At 36.5% G+C, this 18,238-nt stretch overlaps 1 protein-coding gene across 5 annotated transcripts in view; it reads right to left on the bottom strand.

The window, feature by feature from the left end:
* The window catches only part of KCNH7 (potassium voltage-gated channel subfamily H member 7), a 244,058-nt gene that overhangs the window by 18,908 nt on the left and 206,912 nt on the right, over window positions 1-18,238 (bottom strand). For all 5 annotated transcript variants that reach the window (XM_030488008.1, XM_030488010.1, XM_030488009.1 and 2 more), the window contains 3 exons: window positions 16,307-16,512; window positions 13,515-13,614; window positions 577-840 (listed from right to left, as the gene is read on the bottom strand). In XM_030488008.1, coding sequence (XP_030343868.1) covers window positions 577-840; window positions 13,515-13,614; window positions 16,307-16,512 — 570 coding nt within the window. The remainder of the gene's footprint in view (window positions 1-576; window positions 841-13,514; window positions 13,615-16,306; window positions 16,513-18,238) is intronic.

Raw genomic sequence — 18,238 nt, 5'->3', positions numbered from 1 at the left:
TGGTATAATATTCTTTTATGCTATTATGAAATTTTTTCCACTTTTCACATTTTTTATTGTGTCTTGTCAATACAGAGAATGAAATGAGTTACCCGAAAATATGCTTTTTGTGCATGTGCAGCCATCACGATGTATATCTAGCCCTCATTAGCTAGGATTTTTTGCTGTCACCCAACCCTGGCATATCAAACAGCCTTTGAGAGATTCTTTACTGCTTTGATTGAAGTTTTTAACCGTGAGCACTCAATGAAGTCCAGTACCAGTTGACAATTTTAAAGAGTTTGTTTAAATGAATTTCCTAAGACAGTTCAGTTACAAGATGTTTTATTAACAAAGCCTGGAATAGCCTTTTGTAGGTTCTGTAATCCAGTCCCACAGCCCGTGTTGTAAACTACATTAATCCTCTTAAGAAATAGTAACTTTTGATCTAAAAGATTTTGTTTTTTTAAACTTTCAGGAAACACAGAAGTAAATATTATGTAAAGAATCAATGGTAACATTCAGAAAAATATTTTTGATAATAAGACTAAAAAAGATGTCTACTCAAACTTTACAAAATAGCAACAGCTACATTACCTTTGCAAGAATTGCTTCTTTTGTCAATAAGAATTTCTTCTGGGGCATGAACCATTTCTTCAAAGTCCACCTCTGTGGTTTTCTCTGTTACAGATGGGTAATCAGCTGTCCGAGAGAACAGGGGCTTTTGCTCATCTTCAATGGATGACACAAAAGATGATGACCCACTTTTTTTCTCCTCAAAGTGTTTCTTAATAGATTGATAGTATCTGGTGGTGTCCCCTGAGGGTTCAGGATCACTCTGATCATTCTCTTTGAAATAATCTGTTAAACAGAAATAATTGTGTAGAGTAGTATGCAGTTAATGAAATTGTGTTCTAGTTTATTCTGGTCTGAGGTTGGAGATGATTATTATATCAGTTACAAAGTTCGCCATCTATTAGAATAAATTATTTTAAAGCCTTTTTTGATTCCTGTATCAGAGGAGATTTGTCTTTCTTTTGAAGTCCTAGAAGACATTTGCATGTATATCGTAAGGATTCATAGTCCTTAACCTATAACTCATTATGCAAAAAGTGGCTTATATTAAAACAGCAAAGGTTTTATCCAGCACAACCCTCCTGTTTACTCACTGCTTTTTCCAGGTAAGGATGATATTTGAGAAAGCTTTATATTCCAAATTTTTAAAAAAATAATTGATTATTTCATTCCCTCTTCCAATTGCTCACATTCTTGGGCATTTCTCACAATCTTAACACGCTAACAGTCATGGATGTCAGACTTGGTATCAGAACTACTCATTTAAGTTATGCCCACATAAAAGCACTTTTGCTCCTTATTCTTTTCCCAGAAAAGGCAAATGTATTAATCAACCACTCAACCTCAAAATGTCTGGGCCCACCTAAATAGACAGCATATTTCTCCATGCTCATTACTGTCAAACTGGTATTTAGGATTGATGTGGTAGAAAGAAATCCTACTGGTACAAAAAGAAGGGAGTTTCTTGTCTGTTTTTGTGGGATCATCTCAAAACAACTTTACAAAGTAGGCCAAATTCCTTAGCCTTTAGAATTAATTACAATTCTTTGAACATCCAACCTTTTGAATAAGTACACAACATGATGTGATATATATGGAGGCAGAGTACCAATCAAGTTCAGAATTAATCTTTCGTTAATCACATTCAAAATCTGCACTCAGGAAAGGCAAATTCAGTCCTCTTAAGAAGTGGCAAGTAAAATTAAATTTAAAGCAGATGCCTTTAAAAACACATTGTAAAAAATAAATAGGATTTAAAACCAAGAATGATCATTTATGAATATGAAGAACTCCTAATCTCTTTTCAGAATAAACTTGAAGCTAATTTCCAATTCAATATTTGATTTTACCTATTTTTAACTGAAATGTCAAGATAATTCCAGTTCTGCTATTTATTTAAAACACATTTTAGCAGGGTAGTCTCAACAACGTATAAATACTGTAACTAGTTTGCATTAACTTCCTGGGGAGACAGCATGATTTCCCATCTGCTTTGTGCTAATTACTAATCAACACTGCTCTAGAATGTCTGTAGTCTTTAAAGCCTACAGCAGTGGTTAACACAACATCTAGTATATTCCCTAGGTTTCTTGTCTGTTTTCTGGTCACTATAGGGAAATGAAACTGTGGCCTCATATAACCCTCTTTATCTGCACATAAAAAGAATGCAGTGTCTGTAGAGAGCACTTTGCAGGAGTCCAGACGTCTGTGAATGGTGAGGGCAGGTAATGGTGAACAAAATAAAACCAGTACCAAAGCAGACCTCCTGTAACTGTACCATCTAGAGTCTCTGAGAGCAATTAACACAGCCCTGGCCTGAAGTGACTTTATTTGGCTTCTGTTAAGCAGGATTACTAGCTATAAGTGATACTGGTGATACTCTGATACTGTGAAGGCATCAACACAGCTCTTGGGGAATGCTCAGACTGGAGAGTCAAGTACCATAGAATCATAGAATCATACCATGTTCTCTGCAATCCCATCTTTAAAAAAGTACAAAACTAAAAGAAAGCTTCATAAGAAAATTCTAATGTAGCTGTCTCCCATGGCTTTTTCTTTGGGAATATATGGTTAAATATATGGAGTCATGCTACACTAAATTGTCTTAATTACTTACTGCTTGACCAACTTCAACCTGTGAAAAAGACCATATAATGAAAGCTTGAAATTGCCATTTTTAGGGTAATTTTTTATATTCATGATATTTTGTGCACCAACAGTAGCTGTAATGAGCACCCTGTGGAATACAAATCAATCAATGGACTAATTTTAAGAGGAAGTCATTGAGACTCTAATGAAAAAAATTATATAGCAGCTGAAGTATAGCAGACTGCCTTATCTGTCGTATTCATAGAATACTAAAATATCTAGAAACAAGAAGTCAGATTCTGCTAACAATTAGACTGCTGTAAAATCAGAGTAATTCAATCGATACCTCTGCATTCAGTCTCCATCTATAACAGAACAACGGAACATATTGTTTTCCAAATGCTGTACAAGTATAATGAACTCACTGGCAATAGAAGGAAAGCAGAGATCTGTTGAATGTAGGGTTTTGCCTATTGAAATCGGGGAAGATTTGTTTATCAGCTGACAGATTTAAAAATATGCATCTTTGGCTTTACTGCCGTTGCTTTATTTGCTAGCCATCTGGCTACATTCAGAGAGTCGAGTTGTTTTCCTTTTAAAAGACTCTTATTTAATGCTAATGATTCTTCTGTCTGGAGAATAATCCTGTGATACTTTGCACCTAGAGTAAGAATTAAAATAGAAACTGCATTTTTTATTTGGCTCTTCAGTACCTGATGATGTTGCAAGGTCTGTACCTCAGCTCGACAGCTTAGCAGTGCCTCTGTAGCTCAATGGGAATACATTACAAATATCCAAGTAGCGCTTAATTCAGAGTGTGAATTTCTCAAATTTCTCCTTCCTCTTATAATGAAATCCAGTCACTGGTTTGGAATGAATTTTCCAGAAGAGAAAAGTTTTCTACCTGTGCATGTATGGAGAAGTTCACTATCACACAGACTTTCAGGTTTCATAATGTTTCTCTTCTCCTTTCTCTTCTGTTTCCAAAATAAATGTAATCATTAAAACCCCCCCTCATCCTACTGCTTCCTCCTTCCTTTTCCAGTAATACAAATTTTGGTCTCTGACTCTGATTGCTAGAAACTAGGTTTTGCTGAAGATTATTATTTTGTAACTTCCTGCTTTACCAAACATGTACAAACATCATTTACATTTTTTATGCGACTTGTTTTAGCTTGATATGTGTTTTGGGTGCCTGCCAAGTTTACAGGCAATGTCCTCTGTTATTTGCTGTCTGGAAATTCCAAAATCCTCATAGTAATTATCAGATGGTTTGTGTTCTGCTTTTCACACTTGCACTGGCAAAGGAAGGGAAGAAACGGGGTTGTCATGAAGGCAATGAAATATAGCTATGACATAGACTCACAGAAATACTGGCATAAAATACCAGAGATCAAGCAAGTTTCTTTTGTGTGCCATGGTCAGCCTGTAGTATTGAATTACTCTATTATTCAGACAGTGGCAATCTGCATGGTCTATTCTCTATTAACCTATTAGTCTGCTGCAAACAATATTGGTGAAAGTGTCAGTAATGTATTACATGTGGAGCAGCATTGTTTAATGTTACTGTAATATCATTAATCTGACTAGTTATGTAGCCTAGCGTTTCAGAAGGTGGCAAATTTTTACTTCCTTTTTCAGCCATCCAATAAAAAATCCCATAATATGCCTAGACAAATTCAATTTTGTGCAGGAAATGAAGTGAATGACTTCCTCACCCCTGCAGAAAAAAATTTCTATCCCAAACCATGAAACATAGATAATCCTCATCATTAACATGATCTGCATAACTATAAATCTGTTCAGCAGATATGACATCTTCCCTTTCCTTTGAAAAAAGCTACCATACTATCTTACGCGACACCAAGTACATCCCTTGGTAAGAGGAATGCATACTGTGACCTGGAAGGAGGGATAGTTGATTGCTCAAAAGGTCTGCAGATCTTCAGATTCAGTTTGCCAGCAAGTATTTTGGTTCAACTGCTATTAGCTCTTTCTTATGTGATATACACAAATATTCCTGTGGTGCTCAAGCTGCCTTTCCTACATATGAACAAAATATTTGCTGGTCATCATACTATTTGTTCTCTGTTCTTGAATTTAAAAATGTCAGTTACCTTGTCAGAGAGCAGGAAAACGCCTTATGTGCCCACCCATGCACCACGGGGCAGCAAATATTTGGAATGAAAAGTCAGTAAGCAAGCATTTTGGGTAGTATGTTAAATACAATACCACAAACAGGGTTGAAAAAGTTCAAAATCTCAAAGATATCAGAAAATCAAAAGAAGTTGATGCATAATTTGAACACTGATGTTCAGATCATGCCTATGTTTTTCATCATTTAGATGGGGAGCAGCATAAAATCAGTCAGGGAAAATGATAATCCTTATTCTTGAAATCACTGCTTTTTACTTAGTGGTGTAAGAACAATATAATCGATACACAGTATTTATGTAATATCAAAAATTACTGGTACTGTGGAGCGGGACCAATATATAATGAGGGGTGATTCCAGAGAAGTCTGCTCAAGTTTTATGCAGGTTCAACCACTCTATAGAATTCCAATCAGGGACTTTAGGATTATTAAACTGCTAATTAAAATGCTCATAATTCTTTTTCCTTGCTGTTTGCTTCATACTGATCTGAATATGACTGGTATAGAGTACATCGCTAAACACAACTGAGTGCCTTCTGATGGACTAGGTAATGGAAGAATATCAAAAAGAAGGAAGCTGACAGCTTGTAAACATGAAAATGAAAAGCAACCCAGTGGCTGACCATTGAATAGATAACTGTTGCTATAGTGAAGATAGATCTTTTTGCCATGTTTTTCATATATCTATGAATAAAAGAAAAAGGTTAATTTGCATTCCGTTAAGATACATTATAACAACGAAATGCACAGGCATCATGTTTGACACTTTTGTTCCTGTTGCCATCCTTTCTTTGACTTGGGTCTTTTGGATTGGGTCTCTTAACCCAATCTGCAATTAATATTTTTACTTGAAAATTATGTTCATGAAGGACCTTCCAATGACAGACTTCAGAATGGATTTTTAATTCATAAGTTCCATTAACTTTTTATTGCTTAATTTTGGTGAATTTAAAATCTTCAGAGAGAAAACTATACTGATCTGCGAAGTCTTTTGGGAAACAGTATGAAGAACTTTAGAGGATTTATTTTCCCATGGGAGAAGGATGTGAACCGCTCAATCTTTACAAATGCATGACAAGCAACAGGAAAATTCTGGACTTTGTTGTTGTATGTAACATTTCTGATGAGAGCTACTCCACATTTGCTACCAGAAACTTTGTCCAAAAAGGAATTTTGGCCTTGTCTATAGAGATATTTAACCATTCTCAAACATCATAAAATACTATAACTTACCCTGAATTCACTTTAACAAAGCTAAGACATTTGTAAATCTTGAATTTTAGTGCTTGAGCTCTTGTCTCTCAGAATCAACTTGGCCTATGCTCAGCCTCAGAGTTCTGATGCTGCAAATCATGACACCTGGATGTTTGTCAAAACCAGCCTTAACTCATGTTCTGACAAGGAACATGTCCCAGGAAAGGGGGCATCTGAAGGTCCATTCCAGAAGATGAACAACTTGAACAAAGCACTCTACCATTTTTCAGCTGAAGAGAAATTTGTCTGTTGCCAGGAGAGTCTTCTATTGCTGTCATGATCAGCTCAGTTCATGACTGGTGATTAGGGAAAATAAGAAGTGCTACCTTCATAAACATTTTTGAGTGCCTGCTGAAAGCATAGCTTGCTCCAACTTCTGCACATTACCAATAAATCTATGAGGACAAAATAGTACAGTAAAAAGCAAAAACTTTTAAGGAATGTTTAGTCATAAGGTCCTTATAACTGACAACTCAAAGTGATAAGAAAGCATAAATTAGTATCTCTAGAGGCTTTTCTTGCTTATTGGTGAAACATCATTGATGATTATAGCACTGTTCAAGTAGGCAGAATATCTAATTTTTAGTACTAGAAAAATTACCTACTTTTTGGATGGTTTTCATGCATGAAAACTCTATGGAAAAATCACAAATTTAGTGTGCATGAAAAAAGAGAAGTAGTTTGCAAGCTTTGTAAAATGTCCATGGGATAGCCTGAGAACTTCAGATTTAAATATTTCCAAACAATCTGAAAAAAGTAGAAATTGCTATGGTCAGGAGAAGTAGTGGGTCCTAAAGCTCTGAAAATAAACTGTACTGTTAAAATCTGCAGAGCACATTTTATAGCAAGGGACTCTGAACAAAAAAACTATTTATATATAGCGTATAATACAGTAATAATGTTTAGTACAGTGAGAGAATTAACGTAAAGGCTGACTTTCATATACACTTTATTTGCTTTTGTTAATCTACATAATCACATAGTATTCTGATGGTTAGTTGCACTAGAATTCACTTTTAAAAGTGGAAAATTACATTTGCAGCTCTTTAGTTATAATTAGAGGAAGTAGTAAAGCACACAGTGCCTACTCAGTGATAAAGATATTCCTTCACGTTTGAGAAACACAGGATGATAAATTTTAGAAAAAAAAAAAATCAATATAATAAATCCTGAAGAAATCACATATTCATTAGTAATTTAATTTAGCAACAGTGCCAGATTTTTATGATAAGATGAGGACTGGCTACATTACTACTATTTTTCCTTCTGTGAACATTATATATAATTATGTCCTTCTACGCCATAATATCCAGCAGAACTTAGGTGGAATAAAGAACAAATGAAAATAGATTCTTTCCATCAGAGATTTTTGGGCTTAAAAATAATCTTTTGAAACACATACAGTTATATTAAAGTTTGGCCATTTTCAGAACATGGCAGAGACAAGAGTTCTTAAAGGTGCACACACATTTGTTTGAGACATTTCTTAAGCTGGTAGAAAGGATTTATCTAAAGTTCCACCAGGCACAGGGATTTGTGTATCTGTAAGTCCTTGTTCAGCACCTTGGTACAGCAGATGTCTGTAGACATCTCAGACCTTAAAATCTGAAACAATGACAAAGACTTACAATGGCTCCTTACAATTTCCAGGTTTTAACCTGGGGTGTGGAAATCCTTATATTTTTCAGCACATGTTTGTTTTCCTCCTTCTTGATCACTTCCATTCATTATGTTTTCCTTTAAATTTCCCATCTATCTTTAGGAACCTGTACTTACAAAATGTACTGCCAGATGTGTGTGTGGTATTTGACTAACATCAAGGAAAAATGATGTCTGTCTAGAAACTGATGAATAGGAAGATTCCTAAAAGTAGGTTATTGGTGGTATTTTAGGAAAGTTAAACATTTTAACCTCCTGATAGTAAGAAAGGTTTAAAGTTCTTGTTTTTAGTGACAAAAAATTCCTTTAATTCCAGTTTCGTTCATAATTTGTGTTGTCCTAAGTCTTCACTGGGGAACCTAAAGATACAAAATAGTGAAATTCCAGTTACAGCCAGTCCCGGCAATTTTGCTGAAAGGTTACAGTGGGTTGGATAGTGATGGTGGAGGAAATTATCTGTTCTGGAGAGAACTGTTTGAATGACTGTTCTATCTCAGCACTGCTTGTGAGAATTTGGTAAATTAATGTGTCCTTTGCTGTGTTTCCTCTCTGAGCTATGTCGGGTTGGATGATTCTGGAAATAGGGAACAGCAGAAGATACTGAAACCTCCCCTGACCATCGTGGACTAAACACTGGCTAACTTTTCCATAAGGATCCATGTTCCTTTTTTTAAAATGGGCTAAGGTGCTACTTTTGAACAACTGACACACTTTTAAAAAGCCAAGAATTTCATAGTTAAAGTTTGTAATCCTTCATTTATTCTTTTGTGCCATTTTTAGTACAATGAAATAAGATAGGGGTGGAGTGACACCCTTATCTCTGAATTTTATTTTCTGTGTCTGGCTTTGTTATCAACTTAAATGTTAAGCAGGTAATAATGGAAAGACAGTTCTTGATTTATACTTCAGGAAATAATACTGTACTTAAAAAATCAGAAACAAAGAATTATAAACATGCACCTCAGAAGGCATTCAGGGCAAAGGCCAAAGCAATTCTCCTATCAAGTCTAGAATTCTCTTCTTTTTTACAAGGAATTCAGCTTTCACTGTAGTACTATTATTACCTTTTCTTTTTTCAAAGGATGACTATGGGTATGTGTGACTGCATACACCATTTCGATCAGATTTGGCCTCTGGAAACAGCCTCTTTGGGAGCAACTCCTGGAAACAAGACTCTTCTGTGGAAGATCCCTGAGGTGGCTCCTCGGCACTGTGATAACAGCAATAACAATAACAAAAATAGGAGCAGATGGGACACTGCAGTGATGGGCTCTCTGATGACCATGTATGTACTTTTTGTTAGGGGTTTCATGCTGAAGATTTCGGGGACATGAGGTCTTGTTTCAAGCATATGCCGCCTGCCAAGATATTAGTTGTTTCCTGGTTATTTAACTACCTGACACTCTAGCTGAATAATAGAAACTCTTTTCTAATTAAGTCCAAACAAAATTCATCAGCATAATATTAACAGTTTAACACAGTTATGTAAGAGCTTCAATTTTTGTCCAGATTCTTACCCTACTTTCTTGCTGAGGACAGAGCACAGTGCTTGGCTAAGTCATCTATTCATAGAGTAACCATTTAAATAAATCATCTGGTGGAAGAGGACAAGAATGGGAGAGAGCAGGGACATGGGAGGAGAGGGTTGTTTTCGCATTATCTCAGTACTGCTTCACCTCATACTTTCAGGCAGGAGAATCTGTTCCTGAAAGATTTCCTTGTCTTCTATATTGCAAGCCATGGCCTCTGGCTAACTTGTGTAATAAAGCTATGTTAATATGGTTTAGCTTCTTAGCCTAGACAGTACCTACAAGCACTGCACACTCAAGATAGCTATACTGATCAAGATTCAATTAGAAGTTTATTAGAGCTCTGGCTTCTGTGCCTACTTTGAGAATAGATCAGTAGGTAAAAAGTCTGGTCAAGAAGCATAACTCTTCAAATAAAATTAAGTACTATATAAGTTCATTTAGCTAACAATATGCTAAAAACGAAACACTGTAAAATGCATTTAATATCCCACTTGATTGTTACAGTCTGTGTTAACATGAAATAATTGTGTAATAAGATTTCATAAGAACTTTCTTTTGTGGTCTTTTAAAATCACATCCATGAAAACAAAAGTTCCTTGTAATGAGGTCCCTGGGTGAGCTGACAAAAGTTACAGTATTGCTAGCTACCCATCTCTCTGGTTACTAATTTAACAATATAACTCCACTGGAGTTCTTATAATCCTTTCAGCTAGAGTCCATGGAATGATCTTCTTGTTTATGGATCACAACTAAAAACCCAGAATAAGGACTTATTTCATTGAGGTCATCATTACATTCCCAGTTAGTACGTTCCCACTGGCTTATTTAGCCAGTATTTTAATTAATTAGAGCCAACATTAACAAAAATTAAAGAAAATGCTAGCAAAAGTAATAATGCTTGAACCCCAGAAAAATCTTTTCAAAGCCTCATTTTTTTCAAGCTCTCAGTGATCTCACTTACACTCTGTAACTTTTGCATCTTTCACCTGTATGTTTGAATTTCATATTGGTGTAAGCAATTATAGTGATGCCCTGTTCAGCATGGGATAACAGATCCGCACTCGGAAATAGCAGAGCAAAAGAATCTTCTTGCCCCTACGTATTTCCCTTGAAATTGGCTAACTCCCATAGAACTACTAGAGGAAAATGAGAAATGAGCAAGAAAGAATTGTATTGTGCGCTGCTGAAAGAGACAACAATATAGATGGAGCAGTTTGTTGTCACTTAGTTTTCAGCAGCAGACTAACTTGCCAATCCAGCTGAGAGCTTTGTTTGGAACTGCCAGGCAGGAATCCTGCTTATTTTAAGCAGTCATGAGAGAATTTCTTGGCTCACTGTCCAGCATCTATGGCAACTGGCTAAGGCTGAACCTGCACCTGTGCAAGGAATATCATCCATTACGCTGAAAGACCTGCAATGAATTTCTTTTGTGTGAGAGCAAGAATAAGCTGATATGTAGTGTGTGTTAATTTTTGCAGAGGACTTCTTGTGGTATTGCAGTCCTTTCTGGAAACCAGAGAACAAACTGGTCCCTCGAGTGGCTTTGCACCCTTTAAAATCACATTATGGCAGAGCCCAATGTACTAGCTATCAATTTTTGTTGACACAGGTAAGAAATGGTGGAAATATGTGTAGGTGGAGTGAGAAGGTCTAGAATGGAATTGGAAAAGTAATGGTGCTAACTGCAGATGCATAACAGAGAGCTGCGTTGATTTTGTTTAACCCCTGATAAAACTCATGCAGGAAGAGTTACCATGGCAACAAGGTCCAAATCAGGCTAGCATGAACTAAAGGCTGAGATAACACAATCCCATTTTTAGCACTCCAAAAGGGAGAAAATCACCAATAATCACAGTAAAGATGGAAACAATATAATTTCAAGCTGCATAATATACTAGTAGGTCAACACCTGAAAATAAAGAATGCCCACAAGAAGACCATTTCATGAACGACAACCCTCCCCCCCCAAAAAAATTACAAATCAAGATGAATTTAGTGAGGTGTAAAATATTAAAATAAGAAGGTGAGAATGCTGGGTGTCTCTATCCTGTTCAAAGTACAGTTCTAAAGTTTTATAAGAGAAGATAGTAACAGGACAAAGGGGAATAGCTTTAAAATGAAAAAAGGTAGATTTAGATTAAATATAAGGAAGAAATTATTTACTGAAAGGGTGGTGAGACACTGGAACAGGCTGCCCAAGGAAGCTGTGGATGCCCCATTCCTGGAATTGTTCAAGGCCAGGTTGGTTGGAGCCTTAAGCAACCTGGTCTAGTGGAAGGTGTCCCTGCCCCTGGCAGGGAGGTTGGAACTAGATGATCTTTAAGGTCCCTTCTAACCCAGACCATTCTATCATTCTATGATTCTATGAAAAACAAAATATGATTGTTAAAATTCATTATATGACACATTTTTTACTGTAGAAATACTGTGACGAGAAACACATTTGCCAGATGTGTGTTCAGGAACTATTTTATCTACTCCAGCTCTGAGGCACTCTGGAGGATCATCCCCAAATATCTATCATTATAAACCAATTATGCTGGATCAAAATATGATGCCACTCCCTTCTATATCTAAAGTGTTGAAATCAATAGAATATTTTTTTACAGGCCAGTAGTAACATGAAGTACTCTACAAACTCATACAGGATGCAGGATGAGCCACAGAAAAGTGACACTGAAGGTCTATGACTACAAGGTGTCTTCTGTGGCTATGGCAACATATAAAGAATCTGAAAAGGGACCAGAGAGGGGCAGTAAGCCAGTGTGGTATACACAATTCTTGGCAAAGAACTTTTATGCTTGAATCTTCTCAGACAGACTTCCAATATACCACAATTCTGTCTAAAACTCAGACATTACCAGACATTATACAGTCATTACCAGGACTAAGGAGCTTGTTGCCAATCTTGTCTCCTCTTCCCCAGTGGTGCAAGTATGGGTTTTTTTTTTTTCCAAAGATGAAACTATGGGAAATCACATTCTTTCAAAAGTTATTCAATTAAATATCTCTGACAGGATGTACAGTGTGATCTACTGGGCAAGAACCATAAAAGCATAGAGGTCTTGGTACCAAGTTGATGCCTGAGAAGGCCTATTTGTAATTCTGCAGCAGGCACAACATGAAGGATCACTCCTATCTTGACTAGGTGGCAGCATATGTTTTCTGATAAGAAATGTGAAGGTTATTCAGGCAAAGCACCTCTGTCAACAGATTCTTTGTGAAGAGCAGATTGAATATTTCATGGGGACATTTTCCTGACAGATTTGTTGTCAGCCTTGGCTTTCTGCCCTAAAGACGCTTCTTTGATTGAATGGCAATGTCATTGTTCTGAGTAGCCACACTCTGGATTAGTCTTCTGTCATCGAGCATTATACCTGCTATGTATGTTTAAAGTGTTCCCATTTATTATCAGCTATTCTGAAGCTATATAAAACGGTATTATGCTGCATTTAGAATTGGCATTTAACTATGGAGTGTGAAAGACAGACATACCAGAAACAGTAATTTTCAGACAAACTATTGGACCATGAAAGTGTAATCTTATTGAAGGAATTGTGCTTTCCCTACCATGAAAATGAAAATCCTGTGAGCATCAGTTTAGCTGTCTTCATACCTGTTGCTGTCTGACCACAGCAACTATCTATAGTTCCTGGTATTTACAGTATTGAGTACTGGTGACATCGTTTAATATTTCACTGAATTTTCCTTCATTAGGATTACTCCCAAAAGCCTCTAAGATGCATGTAAGCACAGCAAATGTTACCTGAACTCTTGCCAGGACAACAATTTACACATTACCACATGAGTCAAAATCTGACACTGGTGAACCTACTGTGTCCTGAAAACAAAATATTTTCATTCTACGGAGAAACACCACCTAGCATCAAGTTCAACAAAGCACTTTGTAAGGAAATAAAATCAGTGCTGCTAATCAATAATCCAATAGATTAGCTTCTCAAAACAGTTTAATCATGGTGTCATATTAAGACATAATATACATATATGTTTGTACACCTCCAAGCCAATAAGATAGCTTAGTGTCTGAATAGCTCTGCACTGACAGGTGTGAAGTCACAGAAAGGTGAAACTGATATCCTCTAGTCCCTGTGAAGGGGGCAATGCACAGAGTGTGTTTGCTGCTCAGTTGGATTCTCAAGAGCTGCTACAGTAACAGCCGACATGAGACCCTAATGTATCCGGCCTTACCAAGTAAAATACCAATGAATAATGAAGCAGTGCTGTCTAATGTAAGAAATGAAGTTAATTACCTTTCTCTATTTCACTTTGAAAGGACAGTTTCCGTCTTCGTGGTTTGCAGTTATCTCCATCCGTATCATTAGTAGTTTGTGATCTTATTACGAGGTCAGACTTGATTAATGAAATATGAAACATAATGATAGATTAGTCCCATCTAAATAGAGAAGGTTTTCAATTGGTGATTGACTGTTAATCATATTCAAGCTTTAAGAAAGGTAATATTACACAAATCAGTCTGCATCAACCTCTTCATCCCCAGTTAATGGTATTGCTCAATGCTAACGTTTAAAAGTTCATGCAGATAGAGCAAAACCATCAATGTCACCACCTGATGGTGAAACAAAAGTGTTTTGATAATAAGTTTACATGGAAAGACATCTGTTCATGTTTTACCCGTTTCCTGAACTTGCACAGATGTGGTTTAAGTAATTTTAGAGAAATTAATGAACCCCCACCCCAAAAAAACCCCCACCTCTAACAAAGACTGTATACTATTGCAAGAAGTAATGTGGTAACTGATTGTAATTAGATTTATATTTAACTACATAGTAATGATTATAAAGGTTATATTTTACAACAATAAATATAAGGCTGACAAACACCAGATACTTTAGCCCTAATTATTTCATCTTTCTAGACCCTCTCTTCCTTTCTATCAGATCCAGTTCATTCGAGTACTTTTTTTCAGAGCAGAACACTGTGTTGTTTTTTTCTATCTTTCTTAGAGAGGATGATTTTTTTTTTTTTTGCCATGATAAATACAAGATACATTTAACTCTTTTTCTACTTATTTAAAACTGTGGAATTTACAAATAAGCAGATATAACACCAGTTATGCTCTTTGTGTACATACCCTTGGCATTGGCTTCAGCCCACTTCCCTTCCCTGTGCTAGCGAGGTTTCCCATACCACTCAAGTAAGCAGATTTGCATGTGGGAGAAGGGCAGAGGGAAAGAAGTGGGAAGTGTTTACATTTTTCTATATTCCCTCCATTATAAACCTGGTGGGTAGGGTTCTTCAGTGGTGGCCCACTGGTAGAATAACTGCAGGAGGAAAAAGGCACTTTTACGTAAATAGGAGGACAGGAGCAGAAGGTGAGGCAGAAGCACCTATTATTGTCGTAAGAAATCTGGATCTGAGTGATGTTTTTAAGATCAGAATGTGCTCATCACCTCTTTTGGGGAATGATTTTCTGGATTTCAGACAATGGAAAGCAAGTGGAATTGCTAGAGAAAACTGTCTTTGCAAGCTCGGAGGCATGGGTGAGCCTGTCCTCCCTTCCGTATCTCTGTGAAGTCTAGTGATTTTTTCTTAGTGGCTGGTACAGCAGCAAAAGATAACAACTGAAGATTTTCTAAGAAACATGAGCAGTGAGGCCTTTCTTTGTGTATTTTACACCACAACACAGAAGATGGAGTTTTGTTTTGATTATCTCAGATCTAAGGAAAAAATAATGATAAAACATCGATGACAATGTAATTGCAGGAAATAATTGCTCAGACTAAAATTGTTCATGTGAATTTCTCTTCAAGGAATTTTTCAAATATGTGGACTTTCAGTTTTAACTTAAATTTATCACTAGACTATAAATTCATTGTATTGTATTTCAAATGTAATTAATAATGATGGCCTCTTCAATAAACACAAAAAGATTACTTTTAAAATAAAAAATAGAATTTATCTTTTATTTTCAGAAAGATATTTTATTAAAAAAGGGCTCAGCATTAGAGGAAGTGACATTTCTTGTCAGAAGTTATATTTATTTTAGGTTTTTAAACTAAAGATCCACATGTGATTAGCAAAGATGTCCCTATCATTTACAGCCCAAACCTTACTATTCTTTGCCTCCTTTTTTCTCAGAAGGCCTCTGAGGCCAAATTATGGTAGTTCCTTCTCACTGAACCTCTGTTTTTCCTTAAAAGTATAGTCAGAAAACACAAAACAGCAGTATCTCACAAATAATGAAATGTAAACTAGTCGTTCTGTGGGCAGAGTAGTCCATGTTCGTGGCCAGTGCTGGTGTAACCTGCAACTTTCTAGAGAAAGCTTTAGCCCCAGTAGTATGAGCTGGGCAACAGCTCTTCCCCTCTCCCCTCCTGGCCAAACCTTTCCTCTCTTTCCTAATTCAGACTGATCCTGACAGTCTGAAAAAAGGAAAAGCTGGTAATTTTTCTACTTCCTTGAATATACGATCTGTGCAAATGGGGACAGTTAGGACAACCACTGTGGGAAAAACAGACCATGAAATCCCTGCAAATCTGAAGGCTGAGTGAAATTTGAAAAGTACCTTGTATGCTTTTAGTCTCCTAGGAGGTAGGGTGCACTCCAAGATAAGAGAATTAACAATTCACGTTTGAAAGGCAATTAAATATTTTCTATTGTTAGGCACAAAATGAATCCGGATAATCTGATTTATCTCTATTTTATGGCTGTACAATTATATTTAGTGTCAAAAGTTCCACTTGTGGTGACCCAGGCTATAGTCATCTGAAAAAACCATATTTTCCACGGCTTTAACAAAACATCCAACATCCCCCGGCTTACACTTTAATACTATTTAAATATAGAACAAAATCCTGTTAGATTAACATAATCTAAATAATTTCATTGACTTCTGCTAAGCTTAACTGACTTCAGTAGGAGCAAACAGGTGAGTGTATTTTTTTAAAATAGGATTTGGCCTCAGGCTTTTAGCTTTTAATTTTGCTAACCTTGGTTTTTTTTCAATTGTTATTTCCAAGTTTTGTTACTGTGGGACAGATTCGGCCCAATGTTAAGAAGAAAAATAACTTATTGTATGTACCTTTGCAGTTTCATCTCTCAGATTAAAAGTCAGCTCTAGATTGGTGAGGAAGAGATCAGAAAATTCAGGGTACATATCCAAAACTTCTAGTAGATCTTCTCGCTGGATCTTATGTAAGTCACAGTAAGTTAAAGCTCTCACATCTGCATTTGACTTTCCTGGTTTTGCATAAAGATGTACCATCTCTCCAAAAATATCATTTTTCCCTGCAGAAAGAGAATTCAATGGAGATTATTATTTTAGGCCATATACTGGGCTGCAGCAAAAGGAGTATGACCAGCAGGTTGAAGGAGGTGATCCTGCCCCTCTGCTCTCGTGAGACCCCACTTGGAGTACTGTGTGCAGTTCTGGTGTCCTCAACATAAGAAGGGCATGGAGCTGTTGGAGCAAGTCCAGAGGAGGGCCACGAGTATGATAAGGGGGCTTGAGCACCTCCCATGTGAAGACAAGCTGAGAAAGTTGGGGCTGTTCAGCTTGGAGAGGGGAAGGCTGTGTGGAGGCCTCATAGCCTTCCAATATCAACAAGGATACTGGAGAGGGACTCTTCATCAGGGACTGTAGTGATAGGACAAGGGGTAATGGGTTTAAACTTAAACAGGGGAAGTTCAGGTTAGTTATAAGGAAGAAGTTCTTTATGATGAGGGTGGTGAGGCACTGGAAAAGCTTGCCTAAGAAGTGGTGAATGCTCCATCCTTGGCAGTGTTCAAGGAAATATGTGAAGAAACTTGAAACATACTTCAGCAGAAAATAACTTAGTTTTTATATTTTTCAGAGGGAATGCAAAACTTCCAAGATGCAGAAATTGTTTTGAAGAAGCTCTTTAAATATAGCTGCCTCTGTTTTGATATTATTAAAATTCTTTCCGTCAGTGTTGACACATTTCCAGTAGCTGTTTGCTAAAATTGTCATCTCTATTAGATTGTTCATTTTCCCCAAATCTTCACCCAACCTTCATCAATACGGAGCAGTTGCAGCCATAGACCAGTGAAAATATGCTCTAAACTAAGGACTGCAGGGCTTACTGGCAAAATGGCGTTTGGATGTGAACTAGGAAAACACTTGTGGAATAGCATAGTGGTCATAGCAACTGAGTAACAGTAGACTGGTAAAAAAATACAGGGGTGATTTTGCCTTTCTGTTAAACGTTTGTGGCTTTTATATAAGCTTATTAAAAGTAGTTCTGGTTTCTCCATTTTCTATAAAGGAAGCTGAAAACTGGGCGACCAAGCAGATAAAAGCTGCAAAAAATAATTTAAGGGCTGATTTCAGTGAGCATCTTGAAGAGAACAGTCAGTTTAGCTTATCAACAGGAAGATTAAGAGGTAACCTGATTATATTGCATATAACTTATAGAGAGGAAAAAATACTTGGTGCTAAACCCCTCTAGAATATAATAAGGAATGCATAGTAAGAACTAATAGAAAGGAATTGAAGCAGATAATTTTATATTGGAAATAAAGCACACATTTTTAACAATAAAAATGATTAACTATGGAAATAAACTGCCAAGAAAAGTGATCGCTTTTTCATCTCATTATGTCTTCAGATCAAACCCCATTATTTTTATTTCATCAAACACAGTTCATTAGACACAATGGATAGTTAAAGATATGAAATATAACAGGAGTCAGCAATATAACAGAGGTTAGCCAATATAATCTAACAGTCCTGGTCTTAATGTTTATGAATGCAGAGGTTCCTATTCAAGGCATATAATGCCTTCTCTGCAATATGACTGTTGAATGATCACAGTATTTTTGTATCTTGTCTGCAAACTAAAAGGGTAGATTCTATGGGGTCCCCATCTATTGTATTTTCTAAAGATCTGGCACAGAACTGCTGTTGTCAGGTCAGTACTGATGAGACCTTACTCAGCAGCATCAGACAGTGCCAACAAATTGAGGAAAACTTGGGAACAAAAGCAGCATTTCT

The sequence above is a fragment of the Strigops habroptila genome, chromosome 5 (genome assembly GCF_004027225.2).
Source record: "Strigops habroptila isolate Jane chromosome 5, bStrHab1.2.pri, whole genome shotgun sequence".
Taxonomy (NCBI): domain Eukaryota; kingdom Metazoa; phylum Chordata; class Aves; order Psittaciformes; family Psittacidae; genus Strigops; species Strigops habroptila.
The sequence above is the reverse complement of the archived record's forward strand: the minus strand, read 5'-3'. Positions and strand labels throughout refer to the sequence as shown.